General features: G+C 33.0%; 1 protein-coding gene across 2 annotated transcripts in view; it reads left to right on the forward strand.

Annotated features, from left to right (window-relative positions):
* LYPLAL1 (lysophospholipase like 1) overlaps positions 1 to 21,459 on the forward strand; it is a 38,640-nt gene that overhangs the window by 6,460 nt on the left and 10,721 nt on the right. For both annotated transcript variants that reach the window (XM_049106927.1, XM_025420981.3), the window contains exon 3: positions 15,788 to 15,957. In XM_049106927.1, coding sequence (XP_048962884.1) covers positions 15,788 to 15,957 — 170 coding nt within the window. The remainder of the gene's footprint in view (positions 1 to 15,787; positions 15,958 to 21,459) is intronic.

The raw sequence follows: 21,459 nt of genomic DNA on the forward strand, positions 1-21,459 counted from the left end.
AACCAGAATAGGAATGTGATATTGACTACTTAATAAAATATTTAGATTATATAGTCAGTAGATGTGTTTAATAAAAATACACGGTCAGGAGATTGGTATAGTTTTAAAGTCATACTGTTTTTTATAATTATTAGCATCTGCATAGGCTTTTTATCCTGAGCACATATTTTAAACTGGGGTTTGCAAATACTTTTTTTGGGTAAGCAAACTAATGTGCTGAGCTGTGCATCCCTATCTGATTTCCCATTATCTGTTCCTGATTTGTTCTTATTAATTATGCTGTGTGCTTATGCAAATCCATTTTGGTTTTTTGATTGTTGTGTGTTTTTTTTTTTTTTTTTCCTAAGTTGTATTGAGAATCAGAACCAGAACTTCAAGGACCTTCTTATGTGCAATTAAGATTTTACTTATCTCAATTGATAGACTCGAAAGAGGTAGAACAATAAAATAATTTTGTTGTAAAATTTAAGATTCAAAAAGTTATTTCAATATAATCTTAAACTGGTTTAGTAGTTTGGTAGTGCAAATAAAAGACTAATAACCAAGGGGTTATTTTTGTATTTTAACTCAGATGTTTTTGAAATGTCAAAAGAGCTTGTCATTTGCTATTGGTTTTCAGAGTAAGTGAAGTTTAGAAGGAGAAAGACTGTGATATTTCCTATGGAGATGGGAAAGATAAGTTCATTTCATCCTAAATGTAAATATAATTGATAAAATTGAATGGAAGATCATTAGAAACAGATTCTAGAATTAATACTTTCAGCTTATGAATTTTATATCATTACCAGCTTTGATAGGTGTTCCAGGCCAGTGTACCTCAAAATGTAGGCCAGAAATATTTCTGAGAATCCAAAAATCTTCATGTGCACTCAGTATTATTTGTGGATGCTGTTGTGTTTAAGTAAAATATAAAATCACTCAACTCTTTCACTGAATTCATGGTAACATTTTGATATTATATATTTTCATTGTCACCTGTTTGAACAGGCTGTCAAACATTTTGAACCATGCTGACCAATGAAATGTAATACGTGAATTTAAATTTTCTTGGCACCACATTAAAAAAAGGAAAAACAAGTAAATTGATTTTAATAATATATTTTACTTAACTTACTATATCCAAATTATTATCATATCAACATATAATCAATATAAAATTATTAAAGTAACAATTTACATTCTTTTATTCATTCTAAATCTTTGAAATCTGGTATATATATCTTACATGCGCAGTACATCTCAATTTGGATGCTGATCAATTAAATTTCTATTAAATAATTATTTACTCAAAACAAAAACACTAATTTGAAAAGAAATATGCCCACCCGTGGGTTTATTATTGCAGCATTATTTACAGTAATGAAGATATGGAAGCAGCCCAAGTGCCACCGAAAAATGAATGGATAAAGATTTGGCGTGTGTGTGTGTGTGTGTGTGTGTGTGTGTGTGTGTGTGACACTGGAGTATTACTCAGCCATAAAAATGAGTGAGATCTTGCCACTTGCAGCAAGATGGATGGACCTAAAGGGTATTATGCTAAGTGAAATAAGTCAGACAAATACCATATGATCTCATTTTCATGTGGAACATTAAAAAACAAATAGAAACAAAAAAACAGACTTAAATGCAGAGAACAAACTGATAGTTGCCAGAGAGGAGGTGAGTGGGGGGATCAGTGAAGCAGACAAAGGGGATTAAGAGGTAGAAATTTCCATTTATAAAGTAAATAAATCACATCATCTTCACAGAGATGAAGAGTACAGCATAGAGAATATAGTCAATAATGTAATAACATTTGGTGACAGATGGTGACTGCACTCATCATGGTGAACACCGAGCAATGTATAGAATTGTTGAATCACGTTGTATATCTGAAACTAATATAACACTGTATGTTACTTATACTTCAATTAAAAAATTACCTTAAATAAAAGTGAAAGTTCAGTGGCTGGTTAAATTACGTGCATTTTTAAATGCTATATAGCTCTATGTGGCTAGAAATTACCATTTGGGACAGTATAATTTGAGACTTTAAAGAGGAGGTCCCATATATTATAGTACATTAAAGATGACTATCCTAGATCAAATCATCATTTTTACTTAAATTTCTCATGGATTATAGTGCTTGGAGTTGTTAGATTTCTTTTGTTGAAATGATGAAGTGATTTAAATTGTTAGTTCTCAAGCACAGATGGTTCTCCCTCAGAGAACATTTGCAATGTTGGGAGACATTTTTGGTTCTCAGAACTGGCCGGAGAGGCAGCATAAGAGGCTACTGGCATCTTGGGTAGAAACCTGGGATGCTGCTAAACGTCCTACACAGCAAGAGACAGCCCCCACAACAGAGAATAATCCAGCCCCAAATCTCAGTAGTGCCCAGCCTGAGAAACCCTGCTTTAAATTACACCTTTCTCCCACACATACTAGATGATTAGTATCTTGATTCTCTGTTAGAGGGAAAAAAAAAAATGTTGCAGTGTGGTCAGCTGTTTATATTTTAGAAAAACAAATATATGAGGTAATTAAAATATGAATGGTATCATTGTCTTTGAATCAATACAAAAAGAAGTTGAGATTGCACCTAAGAACAGTTCTTTATGTACTAGGCTTTCTTTATTTTTAGATTTAATTACTCTAGGTCAGAAACGTTAAATACAAAATTCAACTTTCCTTCAAAATTTACTCTTGAGAGCATGGGATTGTGAAGCTTTGCTTCCTTGTTTTCACTGGTTATAAGATTCCTAAAAGGGAGAAATTAAAACCTCACAATTGAGTAAACTTTGCAGTTTTCCATTCAGAAACTTGAGAGCTTTTCAAAAATTTTCAGAAAGAGTGTGTTTATATGTTTTTAGTCCAAATAAGATCTACATTGTGGGTTATTACATCTCAGACCCCTATCCTTGGTTAGAGGCATCATATATGACAGTGAAATGAAACACATTATAATTGAGGATAGTAATGCCAGTTAATTTGCTATCAATATACAAATCAAGTAAGTTTGTAAAATGTTTGTTGCTTTCAAACATAAATACCAGAACCCTCAACTGACCTAGAAAAGTTATTTTGTGTCAGATATTCAGCAAGTTGTACATTCTGTAGCTCTGCTGTATTTCATTGGTCCTTTCCCACATTGGAAATCAAATGTCACTGATCAAGGATTACCAATGGCTCCAGACATTTCAACTTTATGATCTTCTAAATGTTGGAAGGGATCTTATAACGAGCCAGTATAACAAGCAAGAACTGGTTCAATGTTTTATTATATTAGAAAATCTATTTCAACATTGTGAAATAGTGTGAAATCATTTTTCTTTTGTTCTGTGAACAGTGAAGAAATCAGCAAATCTTCCAAATGTCTCAGACTCTCAGAGCAATTAGAAACTTTATTTAATATGTAATTTAAAGTTACAAGATCTGAACTATTTCACTTTCAAAAATGAACCACATCCTTATTGATTGAGGATTTTGCAGTCTTAGTTCATCTTACATCTCATTGAAGTTTTGGTACATGCTATTTCCTTTCTGTTTTAATGTGTTTCAAGATTATTTTGACTTAAGTACATGGGCCCAGAATCGAAGTAGTTAGGACACTAGATACTAGTGTTTAAATACTTCATTCTCTTGTCCTTTTTGAAATTGGTAACGATGCTTTCTTTAGTTTCATAGTGAATTAAGTGTAATACATTTTAAGCATTTTCGTATTTTTAGACCTAATTCTCTGTCTCACAAATAATCGTTTCTTATTTTTTTTCCCATTAAATCGTGTTTGGTAGTTATGTAGTATGACTCCTGTTCACAATCTGACCTCTTTTCCCTATGCTTTTTCCAGACTGTTCAATCAGTCCGGCTCTAGTGCCCTTAGATTTTAGCACTATTAGTGGTGATTTTATATAAATATAGTTAATAAAAATTTGTCCTAGAGGAACAATATTTTGGAGCCTTTTTACATTTTCCTAACTAAAAATAAAAACTTGAGTAAACCACAAGTATCGTAAAAAGTAAATGGCCACTATTAAGACTATCATCCTATCTTTAATATCTTTAATGTCTTAAGTGTTTATTTAGTTGTGCAAATGTGAGTTCATACTAAACATATGATTATAAATTCTGCCTTTTTTCACTTAAAACTGTATTTAATGATTTCTTCCTATAATGATTTCAATTCCTTTTGTTTAGGGAGTTAACTTTTCTAAATTGTTTTTCAAGAATGGACAGTTTACAGTATTACTAACAGTAATATTTAGCATTAATTTATTTTAAAAAACATTTTCTCATTTTATTACTGAAGCTCTCTGAGGTTTATCAGTTATCATATAAACAGTGCTTTCTATATCACTAATTCAACTTAGCAGTTTACTGAACTAATGTGTTTAGGTAAAAATATAGATAAGTGATTTTTTTTCCTTGTACACTCAAAATTCTTTAAATATTTTTTCTTGGTCACAAAATTGTTGCCTTTACAATGATATCTACCTTATAATTTAACAGCATCTGACACATAACAGACTGAGAATTAAAATACATAAAAATATCAAAACAGGAACAGAGTACTAATTTGTTGATTAATTCTAAGCTTAGTTAATGGATAAAAGCTTTGCAAATATGTGTAGTTATATTTACGTTTTATTCATTTTTGTGCCATTTATATTTAAGTTTATTATATATTAGTAAAAGTAAAAGTTATGTGGTACATATTCAGAGTAACAAATAATAGTAATATATAAGCAATAAATTCACTTGTTATTCTTCTGATTACTTTGAATCAGCAATCTGATATGTGCTGTACAATGTAGAACCTTTGAGAAACCAATACTTCAGTTAAGAAGGAAAAATGAAGACATTTAGAGATAGGTCATCTAATTCTCATTTAAAATAAAATTGTGAAGGCTATTAATGCAGAATTTATCAGTTTTAGGTCTTAAAATTTGCATGTCTAAAATGAACAGATTGGCCTGGATCTCCAAAATCCTTTACAGTCATTGACTTTTTGAATTTTAGGTCTCTTAAGATTTTATGCAGTATAAGAAAGAACCAGTAATGTAATACTCTTCTTTTGTGCCACAGTGTTAGACCAATAGGTCAGGGAAATATCCAAGATATACTATTGTTCAGCAGGCTATTGAAGATAGAATTATTGTAGTACAGTAGTTAAGAATATGATCTTTTGATTAGCCTGCCTGGGTCTGAATCAAGATTTTTCTACATAGGCTTTAAGATCTTGAGCAAGGTATTTCACCTCTCTAATGGTGTCACAACTTCCTGAAATGCAAAATAGAGGTGGTAATTGTATTTACCTCAAAGGGTTATCATGAGAATATATGATGTTATTGAGTATATATGTAAATTCTCCAACATGATGTCTGACATAAAACAAGCACTCAATAAATGTTAGTTATTAGTAGTAATCTATGGTATCCCTGTGAGCAGGATGTAGAAATATTATCCAAAGGATTAATCGCTGATAATTCTTGAAGAAATTTTCCAGACCTATGTGTGTGGGTTGTATTGTCAAGGACTATTTGGGTTAGCAGTTTTATTTTCACATACATGAGTTTTATCTTCATACTGTTCAAATTCCCAGATGACATAAAGCTGAGAAAAATAATGAATATATTGAATAATAAAATGGAAATCTGAAATGATCTGATAGTCTAGAATAGGATGAGCATACTATAGCCTGTGGGTTTAATATGGCCAAACACCTATTTTTGTAAATAAAGTTTTATTGGAATACAACCACACTCTCTCACTTACATATTATCTATGGTTGCTTTTGTGCTATAAAATGGAGATCAGTAGTTGTCAAAGAGACTATATGGTCCACAGAGCCTAAAAGTATTTACTCTGTGGCTTTTACAGAAAAGGTTTGCTGACCCCTGGCCTAATGCAGTAGCTTTCAGAATTTTTAAACTCCAGCTCACAATGGGTTATATATTTTACTTGCTGATCCTGTACATACATTTCAGTGATTAAAGTATTATAAATACTAGGGCATAGGGTTGCCAGCTCTATTTAGCAATGAAGAAACAATATTTGAGACATATTTATACTAAAATAGTATTTATTGTTTATCTGAAATTAAAATTTAACTGGTGTCCTGTATTTTATCTGCAACTCCATCTGGTTGTTACCCCCAGAGAGTTTGATTTAATTGGTTTGGGATGTGGCCAAGGCAGAAAGATTTTTAAAAGCTTCATTTCTTATTCTTATATGCAGCCAAAGGTGAGATCCACTGGTCTAGCAATCATAAAAGTTTGAACTAGGTCACTGTGGTGGAAATGCAATATAAGCAGTCAATTCAGTAGAGATTCACACAGCAGAAACTGGGAAAAATTGAAAATTAGGGGAAAGGAGAAGGTGGTGATGTTAATTTAGGGAATCTATGAGAAGATTATACATTCAATGACTTAATATGCAATGTGTTTTGTATGGGGCATTTTAAATTTAGCATTTGGCCTGATATTCATGAGGTAGCACCCATGGAATTTTTTTTTTTTTTTTTTTTTTTTTTTTTTTTTTTTTTACTCTACAGTTTATTGAAAAATTGGAGTTTTAAACTGGAAGACAAATGTTTTTAAAATATACTGTTCCCAGTAAGAATCATCTGGGAAATTATTCAGTCTCTCAAATTCTGATTGAGAATAGGTATGAGACAGAGCTCATAATTTGCGTCTTAAAGAGCACCACTTCTGATGTAGGTAGATTCAAAGGGTCTGTCAACCATTTGTACTCAAGTATACCAGCATGTTTATAAAAAAAAAAAAATTACAGAATCTTTCTTCCCACTTCTGAAAACTGAAATAGATTTTGAGAGTGATCTGGCTCCCTGTGTCGTTTTTCTGCATCAAAATTTGAGAGCTCTTACTTTGGAAAATATAGGTTAAATTGAAATAGAGTTTCAAAAACATTTTTGCAGGAGATAACTTTTTAAAATATCTCTATTACTTCTGTGCTTGAGATTGTTTGAGATATTTTAAGTTTGGAAAAAGATACTAATGAAAACAAAGTAAAAGAAGGGGAAAAGATATGTTATATAAACAGTAAACATAGGGAAGTTGACATACTATATTATTATTAAATAAAGTATACTACAAGGTGGTATTACCAGAGATAAAAATGAACATTTATAAGCTAAAAGTAGATGTTAAAGAGGAAGACCATGGGCAAGTCCTTAATAATATTGCTTATATGCACGTGCATAGAAAAAGGATAGAACTAAAGAGAGAAGCAGACTAATCTTTAATCATTGTTGAAGATTTTAATCCTCATTCTTCAGGATCTAATAAGATAGATCTAATAGACTAGAATAATAGAACAATTTAGGAAAAGAATGTGGCTAAGCAGATACAAAATTTGATTAGTACTATAACTATTTTGAACATTGACATTTATAGAACTCTATATAAAAAAAGCTTGTAGGACAGTCACCAAGAAATGACATAGAAAAAAGATCATAAGGATGGATGAGTATCAAAAGACGGAAATTGCACAGAATATTTTCTGTGATAAGAATGGGATGAAATTAGAAGTCAACAGCAATAGGATATTTAGAATACTTCCAAATATTTGGAAATTAACAACATTTCTAAATGTGAAAATAAATAAAGGATATCAACACAAATCCTAAAGGGAATAAAGGGAACTATCATGAACAGCTTTATACTAATAAATTTGAACAGTTACAAAAAAAGATAAAAATTCAATGAGAAATACAAATAACAAAAATAAAGTAAAAATCAAAATACCCTCATTATTATGAAAGAAATTAAATTTATTATCAGCACCTTCACACAAGAAACCTTCTGGTCCAAATAATTACACTAGTAAATATTATTGAACATTGAAGTAAGAAACAAACTCAGGAAACAGGAGCATTTCCTAAAACATCTTAAGAGACCAGTATAAACCTGATAACAAAACTTAACAGACATTCAAGAAAAGGAAACTACAAATCAATATCTCTCATGAACAAATATGTAAAATTCCTTAAAAAATACTAGCAAATCAAATTCAGCTACATATAAAATGGATAATACATTGTGACCAGATGGAGTTTATCCCAGGATTGAAGAGTTAGCTTTACATTTGAAAAGCCATCAATGTAATCACTGTGTTAATAAAATGAAAGATCAAAAATCATGTTTATTTCAAAGGATACAGAAAAGCATTTAACCAATTCATAAAGAAAACTCTGAGCTAATAAGGTAAAGAATGAAATTTCCTCAACATAATAAAAGGTGCATAGGAAAAAACTTGTAACTAACACCATATTTAATGATGAAGTACTGAATGCTTCCCCTCAAAGATTACGTAGGAGGAGTCCTTTAATTCTGTTCAACAATGTATGGAAGTTCAAACATAAGGCAAGACAATGAAATAAAAAGAAGAGAAAGTAACGGTGCCTTTATTCCCAGATAATATAACTGTTTACACAAAGATCATAAGGAATCTACTAAATAACTAGAAATAAGTGAATTTAGGAAGACATCAGGTTGCAAGAGTAAGATACTAAAATTAAATCCATTTTTATGTATTCACAACAAATAATAGTATGTCTTTTTTCATCTTTTTACTTTTAGCCAGTGTATCATTATATTTAAAGTGGGTTTCTTACAGACCTATATTTTTGAGCTTTGTTTTTTGTCTTTAACCAATGTGATAGCTTCTTTTAAGTGATTTGTTTAGACCATTTACATTTAATATAATTATTGATAATGTTTGGTTTAAGTCTACAGCTTTTTGTTCCTCTTTCTCCCTCTGCCATCTTCTTTATGGATAATTTGGATATTTTTAATACTCCATTTCACTTATCTATTTTAATTTTTTCCCAATTGCTCTAGGGATTACAAGAAATATAAACTTTTCACATAGTTAGATTTTTACCACTTTACATGAAATGTGGGAAGCATACAACCATATCGTTTCCTTTATCTCCTCCCTTGTTGTGCTTGTCATGTGTATTTCATTTATGTATGTTGAAAACTCTATCAAAACGCAGTTATAAATTTTGTTTTCAATAGTCATACATATTTTAAAGAGCTGAAGGGGAGAACAATAGTCTATTATATTTATCAAGTTGTAGTCTATTACAGCATGTCAGTATGTTTTGATTAAATTGTAAATTGCCATTATGACTATAAGGTATTCCTTTTCCTCAACCCTATTTAATAGATGTTTTTAATCAGCTAAGTTAGGGGAACGTTAAGTAAAAGTCAGCAATTAACTTGCCATGTTGATTTAAATGGAAAATATTGCTTCACTTTTTTCATTATTAATTTGGACTTCATTTAATTGAAGTGCTCAATAAAGATTTTTGTTTCTCTAACATACTTTAGTTGTATTTGTAATTAGAGGTTTTCTTGTTTTGGGCTTACTATTAGAATTTCCATTTTAAAAATAATAGCAATTTTTTAACAAGCCAATTAATAACTTATATGATGATATAAATTGCTCTGTGTTTTGAAAAATTCTAAAAGTAGTAAGATTTGCATAGTGCCTCTACCGTTTGATTACTATTTTTCCAGTGAAGTGAATATTTTTTATTAAATGTATTCCAAAATAGGGTTAGATACTTTTGATTTAGGTATAGATAACAATGGATTCATTTTTGTTCTCTCACTTGGGATTCAGTTCCTATCTGATGCTCAATATTAGGAGATTGCTGTCCTGATACCAATAAACCTGTACTTCCAAGTACACTTCACTGATAAGGAACCTACTAAAAACAGCTATTTTGAAGAAGTAATTTTGAAGAAATAATTTTACTTCTTTGGTAATTATTTTAAATAGCACACTTAAATACTCATAAGTAAAAACTTTTCTTAGAAACATGTGTATAGGGCAGCCCTGGTGGCTCAGCGGTTTGGCACCATCTTCAGCCCAGGGTGGGATCCTGGATACATGGGATCAAGTCCCATGTCGGGCTCCCTGCATGGAGCCTGCTTCTCCCTCTGCCTGTGTCGCTGCCTCTCTCTCTCTCTCTCTCTCTCTCTGTGTCTCTCATGCATAGATAAATAGAATCTTAAAAAAAAAAAAAAAAGAAAGAAACGTGTATGTTTGGGTTTTTTTAAACAACAAAAGAAAAATTTGACCTTTTCTTAGAAATTGCAGAATGGATTTTACAGAAATTAAAGTCAAAGGATATTCAGAGCAAAATAGGCCAATATTAGATACTCTCTTATTTCTTGCTGACCGAAATTATTCCCAGTGACATAAATGATTATTGATATTCATCATTTGACAAATACTTGTTCTTGGCACTGAGGGTATTGCTGTGGAAAAGAAATGGAAAATAAAAGAGCAACTAAATATATTCATTTCAAATAATGATAAATTCTATGAAGACAGTTAAATAGGGTAATGGAATAGAGTGTGTGTGTGTGTGTGTGTGTGTGTGTGTGTGTGTGTTTTAGGGTGGAGGAGAGGTACACTTTAAATCATAGGGTCAAAGAAGGCTTTCCTAAGGAAGAGACATTTGATCTGAGCCCTAAGTGATCCGTGGAAGCCCACCATGTGGAAGTGTGGTGCAGAGCATTCCAGGTAGAGAGAATATCAGATGCAAAGTCACTGGATCAATAATGAGGCAGTCCTGTTTGAAGAAAAACAAGAGGGAAATGGACCTGGACCTGGTAATTGCTGGGGAAGTTCTATGAAATGACACAGAGGAAGACTGGAGCCACATGATGTTATCTTAAAGGTTGTGAATGACCTTTTGATTTTATGACTTTTAGAAAATACAGATCAAAACAGAACTTGGTATCAAGCTGAATGTTCACTCTTGTTTTTCAGCCTTGGACATTTTATTCCAGCTTAATATTTTACCAGTATGTTTGATTGATTGATTGATTTAGGAGCCACACAGATGTTCTTTTGCCAAGCATATTTATTTATTGTGGTAATGTCTGAGCTATTTTATACTAGCTAATAAAGTGATTTATTTGAGGGAAAAGGTGAATGAGTATAACATATGTGCCAGTTTGTTTAGCTGTTTTGAGAATCAGTCTTATTTTTATGCTTTCTTTAAAGATTATTCTAACATATTAAGAGAATTATGCATTCTTGATTATGTTTTCTTAACAAAAAAGTTCTAAATTATTCTTTGCCTCATTAAATTTTCCCAATTATCTCCTTTGAACAAATTCTAATTCTGTTAGAGAATTGAGGGAACAAAAAACTACTATGTTCGTGAAATTTACATTGGGATTCCACCTCCGTGGAGTATCTATGACTGATTAAGGCACTGTCAAAGACAAAAAGTTAAGTGAGTGTCATTTTTTTCTGTTAATGGCTGAGTTCCCAGAATGATTCAGATTTTAGCCTATGATATCATCCTTATTTAAGTGTTTAGACAGACAAATAAATACTTAGAGAAATAGCAGAATAAAATGAGGGAAGTAGAAATCTAAAAGAGTAACAGTCTGATTCAAGTTTTTAAGTGAATGCTGTATATTCCGTTTTCATTCAGAACATTGTGATTTCGATGACAAATTGAATGCAGTTTGGGATTTCATTTTGTCTGACACTGACATTAATACTAGTGGAAAGCACCTGCTTTCATTTTCAGAGTACTTTAAGAAAGTTAATCCTGAGAAAGGGATTCTGGGAGATGGGAGGCTTGAATGCTTTCTGTGTTCTCTCCCCTTCTGATTCCAATTTATTTACCTCTCTTGAGCCAAGCAGCTTCTGAGGTCAGAAGGCCTGCGGGAATGAGGGAGAAAGCAGGTTCTGTGGAGTCCTAGTAAAAATCTGATGCAGAATTTTATCTTCTATGGACCCCTTGAAAGCCTGGAGAACAATGTAAGAGAATCCCCATATGAGTGTGGCAGATCGTAGGAAGAGCTCAATCTGCAAAAATATTCCCTCCTCTCACTTTTTTGTCATTAAATGTTAATTCACAGACAATAATGCAGTATTAATTAAAATTCCACAAGGACTGTCAAGGAGAATTATTTGAAATTATTTTTAAATTACTAAATATGTGATTAATTGCTTAAATAGAAACTGATGGATGCCTGAGAATAAACAGGACAAGTCTGAAAAAGAGACTGGTTTTGATGATGATAGGGAGAGAGTAACTAATATTACTCAACTTTAGAACACACTCTAAAGCCACTTCAGTACAATCAGTATGATCCTAACAGAAGGATAAATACTTCTTAGAACAAAATAGAACCTTTCTCAACTAGAGTTCTTCACCTGAATCACAGAGCTCAGGAAATGATTTATTATTGTTTTCTTGATTTCCTCATGAATAATATAGAGCTAGTATCATTCTAGATGCATTGGAGAGAAGTCCATTTATTATATATAGTGTATGTGTTAGACATCAGGACTTCATTCTTCCACAGAATCTAGGTTGAGAGAGACTAGATAACTCAGAACTATAAAATTAAATATGTAGTGAGGATGGAATTTCACCTTTGTGAAAGATTTTTTTTTCTTTTGGTAATAGTACAGACACAATTAACTATCCATATGGGAGAAAATGAACCCTTATGGCACTTCCATGTATGAAATAAAATTCCAGGAACTCTCGAGACTTAAATCTAAAAAAACAAAAATCTTAGAAGAAAATTTTGAATTCCATGTGTAAAAAAGTATGGATTAGGAAGAGTCTCTAAGATCAGGAGATCTAGAAATTTCAATCTTTTTCAAAGATTTTATTTATTTATTCATGAGAAACATAGAGAGAGAGAAGCAGAGACCAGGCAGAGGGCAAAGCAGGCTCCATGCAGGGAGCCTGACATGGGACTCAATCCTGGGTCTCCAGGGCCATGCCCTGGACTGAACGCGATGCTAAAAACCACTGAGCCACCAAGGCTGCCCTATTGTCTTTTTTTTTTTTTTAAGGACAAATTATATCAAATGCAATGGCTTTATCTGAATTTTTAAGAAGGCATTATAAATATGTAATGTCAATATGTAAAAAATAGATGTTAAAAATACTTGAAATATAAATGATTACTATTTAAGTGTCAATTATAAACCAAGTCTTCTTCTAAACTAGTAAGAGAGTTCTTCTTCTAAACTAGTAAGTAAGAGAGTTCTTCTTCTAAACTAGTAAGAGAGTTATGTAGAGTTCTAGAACAGTAAACAGTAATCTATAGTAATAAAAACCACACCATGGTTACCTGGGAAGTGAGTGGAAATTGCTGGCAAAGCGGCATAATGGAATTTTCTAAGAGGATATTCTGTGTCGTTGTGGAGATGATTACATTGGCAGGTCTTGGACCTGTGTACTTAAATGTGTACTTTAATGTATGTAAGTTATACTTCAGGAAAGTTGATTTAAAATATAATTGATACCCTTAAATGCTAATATTTTTAATGATCTGAACACCTGTTGTTAGGGCTGTGGACAAAAGAATTTTCTCTTTTCTTGCACAAAACTGAATTTTTATAGCCTAAATGGTAGCAACTTTGAAATATCTAAGAAGATAAAAATATATTTCAACCCAGCAGTCCTGTTTCTTGGACTTTTCCATGGGAATAAAAGTCTCCGTACATAAAAACACGTACACAAATATGTTCAATGCAGCACCGTTCTTAGTGCTAAAACCTGTGTAACCTGATGCATGTAAGAAAAGCAAATAGACCATTGCATTTTTGAAAACCAAATAGTGCTCTGAAAAAAAATATCCTATAAAGATGCATGTTTTAATGTATGTGCACAAAACAAAGCAAAAACATTCAAGGATATATTCTAGATCCTAAACATGGTTTGCCTAGCATAAAGGTTGGGGTGTAAGAGGGGTGGAAGGATAAAGCAGCAGTGAAGAAGAGGAGTGGTACACTGAAGAAGATTTGTACAAAAAACACCAAAACAGCACAAAGAATTTCTCATCTTTGCAAAATACCATGTATCTCATAAGCTAGAAGAAAATTTAGGTTTTTGTTCTATCTTAACAGGGATATTTAAAATAGATGTTCAGAGTTTAGAAAGATGTTGCAAAATGTTTATGACATTCTTCTAATTTAGTAAATTAACAAGATCCTCTGTAGGTGAGGTGTTTTCAGACTGCTTTCAGTTTCCCTGAGAAACTTTCCAAATACAATCCTCTTGATTTCCAGGCACCGAAAGTGGACGTCCATTTATTCTGGAGTCGTATGATCTATACAGAAAAAGGAGTTCTCCTGTTGGTCCCAAGGGCAGATCTGCACAGATTGGAGAGTCCTTTTGATACAGTGGATGAAAGAATGAGAATTGACTATTCCTAGCCCTTTAGATTTGTGGAGATTCTACTTGGTTTTTCACTAGAGAACATATGGGGAAGCACTGTCAGGTCTCTGTTGGTATCTTTCAGCCCTTCCCCCCCAACACCTGTACATATTTCATACTTTTATTTCACTGACTTTGGAGGGTGAGAGTCTATAACTAACTCTGACATGGGCAAGGTAGTAAATGTAGGAGGAATTCTACATCTGTGGTCATCACTGGTTTAGATTTCTTTGAAGTTATGATGGGTACTTTTAGCACTGGTTGTGTTTTCTAGGGCCTTCTTACATTAGACATAAATCCTATTTTCACTGTCATGGAAGGGAAAAGCACAGATTGCCATGTGGAAAAGTTTCCTTGTACCGTACTATCCTTCATCTTTGGAAAACTTTCATTTTCCATGTTTATCTTCTATATCCTGCTATACCTCTGTGTTTGCTTACAAGAACGTCTAAGATTGTTTTCCTTCCCCTTCATTTATTTACCTTTACCAACATAGGACCTGAACACAAGAACCCTTAACCCCATTGTAATTGTTGAAAACAGTACATTTAGAATACCTTGTCATACGCACACACTCACTCACTTTAGCAGAGAATTCCAGAGTAGAAATATACATTGAATAAGATTTACTAATACTATAACCATCCCACCTCATATGTAAATATAGAGCATCTTGTAAGATGAGTTTTGTTCAACAGAGCACAGCACCAAGTTCAGAGCATCTTATCACATAAAACATAAGTTCAAGGAGGCACCTGATTTGAGACCCAAATGATGCAAACAGTATGGAATATCTTTAAGATGAGGATTTCCAAAGATTATTTGTACCCCATTAAATTCTCATTTCGAGGTTCCAGAGGAGACCAAAAAAATAGAAGTTCCAACTCTTGATTAAAAAGAAAAATCAAGCCCGCATTCTAAGGATGATCTGGGTGTGTTTTAGAAAGCTCTTAAATCATTAACTCATCTTTCATACTTAAGTGCTACAAACTAGCCACTTTTTAAAAGCATTTTGGCGAATCATTTTTTTCCACTCTTGAGATATTAAACTTTTTGCAGGGACAAACATTATTCACGTGGCTCTGAATACTAAAATATTGATCCTACATTAAAGGGAGGGAAGGGACTAAAGTAAATCAAAACAAATTGAAATAAAAAATGGTAGACTTGATCAAGTAGTCATTTAAATTGAACAGAAAAAAATACACATATGCACATTATGTATAAATCACACATGTATAAATACATATATATACATATATATATATTTCTCTTTCTCATGGGGATTCTCTGGAGCATTTATGAATCTGAGAAGATAGAATAAAGAAAAGATGATGAGTTGGCCTTAGGAAATGTTGATGGGATCAGTGTAAGTATAGGCAAGTTAATGCAATATGCATGAGGCTGCTTTTAATATGAACTCTTTAACTTATAAAACTTAGAGGAAATTGAAATTATTCAACACACTAGTGTTTGAATTTGAAATTGAAAGATCCATTTAATAACATTCCCTTTTCCTTTATTTTCTTCTTTTTTTGTTTTGTTTTGTTTTGGTTTGGTTTTAAACAGGCCATATACTCCTATGAAAGGAGGAATCTCCAATGTATGGTTTGACAGACTTAAAATATCTAATGACTGTCCAGAACACCTTGAATCAATCAATGTAATGTGTCAAGTGCTTACAGATTTGATTGATGATGAAGTAAAAAGTGGCATCAAGAAGAATAGGATATTAGTAGGTAAGACCTTTAAATATTGGTGATTTAAATTTCTTTCACTCTTGTATATTTCTGTACATTGAAATTTACTTGAAATATTATTTAGAAACGCTCGTATATCACTTGACCTGTTCATAGTTTCAAACCAAGTTTACATATTAAGGGTTTTAAAAATGGTAAACAACAGCTCATGAAACTTTAATTTATTTTCTTTTTAATGATAACATAATTTGAGAATTCCATGCTTAATTTTCAATTAAGAGATAATTCATTTCAGTTTTTAAAATATTTTATTTAAATGAGCTTAAGTTTTATAAACATGTTTAAACTACTATGGCCATGATTGAGGTAGCATATACAGTCAAAATATAATATAAAATTCATGAAAAGTAAACTTCAGAGTTAGTAATAGGAATAGGGCATTTATAAACTCCTGTTAAATATATCTTCAGCAATTTCTGTTTCCAGGGGGATACAGTGTGCCTTTATATAAGCTGTTTATTCTACTTAATGCCCTTTTCTTTTTCTGTAATCATTAAATACATAAACTATAAAATCTCTATTTCTATAATGCATAAGAAAATGAGATTGGCTGGGTAGAATGGATGTTGCAGGACATATTTTGGTGAAGGAGTTTTATTTTCAAATATAACTTCAATTTATAATGAGTTGTATTTAATGATGAAATTATAAAGCAGATTGGCTATCTCTGTCATATTCTAAATAACATTAAAATACACATTGGAAAAAAAATAATAAAATACACATTGGGATCCAATATAGAAAAGATTTGGGTACATCAATAAACTTCCTTTGTGTTTATTGAAGTACTGAACAAGTCATTGAGTTGAGAGGCAGTATAATATAATCCGTAAAATCCATTCTCTTCTGCCTTGCCTTCAGCTTCCACTTTCGTTAGTTAAAAGCAGTGTGTATGGGATCCCTGGGTGGCGTAGCGGTTTAGCGCCTGCCTTTGGCCCAGGGCGCGATCCTGGAGACCCGGGATCGAATCCCACGTCGGGCTCCTGGTGCATGGAGCCTGCTTCTCCCTCTGCCTGTGTCTCTGCCTCTCTCTCTCTCACTGTGTGCCTATCATAAGTAAATAAAAATTAAAAAAAAAAAAAAGCAGTGTGCCATCCAGCCCAGCAACATCCCTTTTCTGGTCTTCTGTTTCAGCATCGAAATAGATAACAAAATGAGAGTGCTGGAGAGACCACGAGGAAGGGCACCCAGCTCAGTCTGGGGGTACATTATAAAACACTTAACAAGATAGAATTCAGAATGTGAGAATGTACAGCAGGGTTCGTCATTCATCATTTAGCAAATATTTTCTAAGTTCCTGTTGCGTGCCAAGCGATGTTAAATGCCCAAAGGGACACACAGATAAATAGAAAAGGATCTGTGTCACAACTGCTAACAACCTGGAAGAGCCCATGAGGTACTTAAGCGAAACTGTAATGCCAGCAAGCCTGTTGTGAGTGCCCTAAAGCAGTGTAACTGACATTCAAAGAGAATGATCACATATATTTATTATTATTTCCCAGGATGCATTGCAATTCCTGGCATAGAGCAGATGCTTAGGAAGTTTATATGAATGCCATGACCTGATCAGTAACTTGATTTAATTAAGTACCACAGGAATTCAGACGAAACAGAGATCGTACCTATTTGAGGCTATTCAATAATTGTTTAATAGTTGTTTAGTAGGAAGCTAGCAATGACATTTGAGATTCGAGATGTATGCATAAATAAAAGTTTAACTACCGTGGAGGTCTAGGCATAGAGAATAAGATGAAGTAAAAAAAAAAAAAAAAAAAGTAGTACTTGAAAACGTCTGGACATTAGATGGCTTTAGGGGAAAGTTCGTTGTCTGACCAAAATGCCTTGTTGACTCTGATAGCTGGGCTAAGAGACTACAGAGCATAATGGTAATAGTGACAAACGTGGGTTCGAACTTGACATCTGCCCTGTTACCACTACATTTCCTACACTGCTTTTCTGCTGCCTTGCCTGGAAAGTAGGAATACCAGCACAACATCTGTTTTACTGGGTGGTGATATTTGTCAAATACTTGGCTCATTCTAGGTTTCTCAAACTCTTTTTGGGTCCCCTTCTGTCCTTTCTTCTGTGGATGATGGGTGAGGGATGATTAAAGAAGGCCTTTGAGTCCTACAGCTCCTTAGAACTGTGCATCAGGAAAATTAATCTGGCAGAAAGGTTAAGTGAAGAGATGCAAAGTTGAGTGTGGGGAAATCCAGTCACTGAATTGATCATTGTAAGGTAAGGAGATCCTGAAGTAATGTGATAACAGTGGGAAAAGAAAAGAACAGTTTAAGGGATTATTTTCAAATAAAATTATAAAATATTCATACATAAAAAAAAGTAAAAAATAGGGATGCTTGGGTGGCTCAGTGGTTGAGCGTCTGTCTTTGGCTCAGGGCGTGATCCCGGGATTCTGAGATCGAGTCCTGCATTGGGCTCCCTGTGAAGAACCTGCTTCTCCTTCTGCCTGTGTCTCTGTCTCTCTTTCTGTCTCTCATGAATATATAAATAAAATCTTAAAAAAAAAAGTAAAAAATACTCTAATGGATTGAGGACTGTCACATTGATCTATAACTGTCATTCCCCAGATCCATCAGCTGCTTCATCTTATTCATCTTCAAAAAGAGACTGTGGGGACTGTTGTAAGATCAGACACTTAATAAGAATTTTGAATCAAGGTTTACTTCTCCTGTTGAGTTTAACTGAACATTTTTAAGACTTCTAATACATGTTGTCACATTCCTTTCACAAAAGAATTATACCTATTGATATTTCTACCACCCCTGTTAGAATGTCCATCTGACTACATCCTCACTGAATAATATTGCTGTAAAAAATGTTGCTGAAAATAAGGTCATTAATTTTACTTAATTTGTTATTTTCCTTCTAATGCTGTTTGTTATATTTTAACACAGGATAACTGTTCTTAATTGTCTGTTAGTCTTCCCTTTTATGATTTTTCTTTTCCAAGTAAGGTCTCAGTTTAAGACTCTCTAGAACTTGTGTAAATATTCAAATAGATTCTCTACTGGTTTTCTGTAATGCAATTTATTTTTTTTTCTACACATAATTCTATGATTCATCTGGAATTTATTCTGCTTTTTTTTTTTTTTTTTTACCATGTCTTGGGGGTTTTAATTATTTTCTGAAGTACCAAGAGAACCTAGTTAAAGGATAGTCTTATTTATAAAGTAATCAGTAATATAGTGAGTATTTCATCAAAATTCCACTGAATTTATAACAACATTTCATTTTGGAAGCTTTGTAGGTTACTACATTATAAAATGGTAACATCTGAAATTTATGACAAAGGCATATTAAAACATTAAAATATTTATATATTATATTATTTTACAAATATAAAATATAGCTGGGAAAGAAAAAAAAGTGGGTTTTTTTTGTTTTTTTGTTTTTTTTTTTTTTAGAATTTGTGAGATGAACTGATTAATTTTTTTTTTTTAATTTTTATTTATTTATGAGAGAGAGAGAGAGAGAGAGGCAAAGACACAGGCAGAGGGAGAAGCAGGCTCCATGCAGGGAGCCCGACGTGGGACTCGATCCCGGGTCTCCAGGATCGCGCCCTGGGCCAAAGGCAGGCACCGAACCGCTGCGCCACCCAGGGATCCCTGAACTGATTAATTTCTATCCAAATGCCTCCTTCCTAGTTTGAGATATGAAAGGGACCACAAAGTGCAGATGCAAGATGTTCTTGTTACTTGAATTGTTAGTTATTTAGCTAGTCAATGAACATAGATCTTCAGGAAGGATTCTTCAGCACTAAACATGTACCCCAAAATACACATGATCCTTGACCTCTTATGCTATGACCAAAAAATTTAGTTATATTACCTCCTTTTTGTGTGCTGGATTCTTTACATGGGTTAGTTCTTAATGCAGAGAAGAAATAGCATTCTATCCTGCAAGAAATTTTTTGTTGTGGTTGTTATTTGCTTGTCTTACTGCCCACTGAACCACTGATTTATTTTAAAACATGGCACAAGAAGCAGTATCATTGCTGTGTTTGAATATTAGTACATGCATTCCCTGAGTTACGAATATCATAATTACAGATGCACTGATGCATCCGATGGCAGTATAAAACAAGTAAGAACTTGGGCTCTGGCCTCAGCCTACAGATTTCCAACCTGGATTCACTACTCTGTGGTGATCTCCTTAACCTCTGTGCTTGGATGATAATAACAGTACTTGTCATACAGAGTTGTGGTAATTGAATTAGTCAATTCATATGAAATACTTGGAAATGTGTCTGGCATGCAATGTTGAGACCATTTTCTTGCTGTTATATAGTCTTTCTACCACTTATGCCACAGCCTCTCCAAACAGAAAGGCCCTGCCAACTAGGCTAGGCTTGCCACTGGGACACTCATAGGGTAGCTCACTACTTCTTCCCTACTAGCTGTCTTATTTTTGCTTAGTGTTAGGTATACATGCTGTGTTTCCCTCTTTCTTTTTCATAGGTTAAATATTTAAATATTAATATTAAATAATCTTATTTTTAATTTAATATTTAATAATTTGATTTTATATTTTTCTACTGGTTTTTATGCTTTTGTAGTGTCTGTTACAGAACATTTTAAGAGAAGTAAGTTTTAAGTGCTACTCATAACATTTTAATAAAGAAGAGATTCAATGGGAAGTCAAAGAAAAATGCACTTAAGATTCTGAGCAGTTTTTATTACACACATACACACATGCACCACAGCGAGGATGGGCTATTTTAAAAACTTGTAAAAGGGAAAACTAGAGAATTTTAAGATTGGAAAAGAAAAACATAGAGCTAATAGGTACAAAAATTGTTATCCTTATTGACTTAATATGTAGTAAAATTTCTGATATAATATCATACAGTATGTGCTCATGGAACCCTCATCTCAGATTATAACTGCAACCAGTATAACTTTGTAAAACAATACCTTTCTCTGTATTTGGGTAGGTGGGAGTCTGTTCGTTGTCTGGTTTTATTTTGATTAGTGATATTTTATTATATTAAACCTAGTTTTATAAAAACAATTGTTTTTGGGCAGCCCCAGTGGCGCAGCGGTTTAGCGCAGCCTGCAGCCCAGGGCGTGATCCTGGGGACCCTGGATCGAGTCCCACATCACGCTCTCTGTATGATGCCTGCTTCTCCCTCTGCCTGTGTCTCTGCCTCTCTCTCTCTGTCTCTATGAATAAATAAATAAAATCTTTAAAAAAATAAAAAAATAAAAACAATTGTTTTTATAATATATGTTTTCCAAACTGTTTTTGGATAGTCTACTTAGTTTGTTCAGGTCAAAGATGGTACTTCTCATACCAAATTTGATCTCCAAATTGTTCATAAAAGTGTTTAGTCTTGCAGTATCAAGAAAACTATCAAAAATTCTACAGCCTAATGAGGGAGATACAGAAGTAAGGTATTCTGATACAATGTATTATAAAAGTGTGTACAGGGTACAATGTGAGCAGTGAAGAAAGACAAGT

The sequence above is a fragment of the Canis lupus genome, chromosome 38 (assembly GCF_003254725.2).
Source record: "Canis lupus dingo isolate Sandy chromosome 38, ASM325472v2, whole genome shotgun sequence".
Classification (NCBI taxonomy): Eukaryota; Metazoa; Chordata; class Mammalia; order Carnivora; family Canidae; genus Canis; species Canis lupus.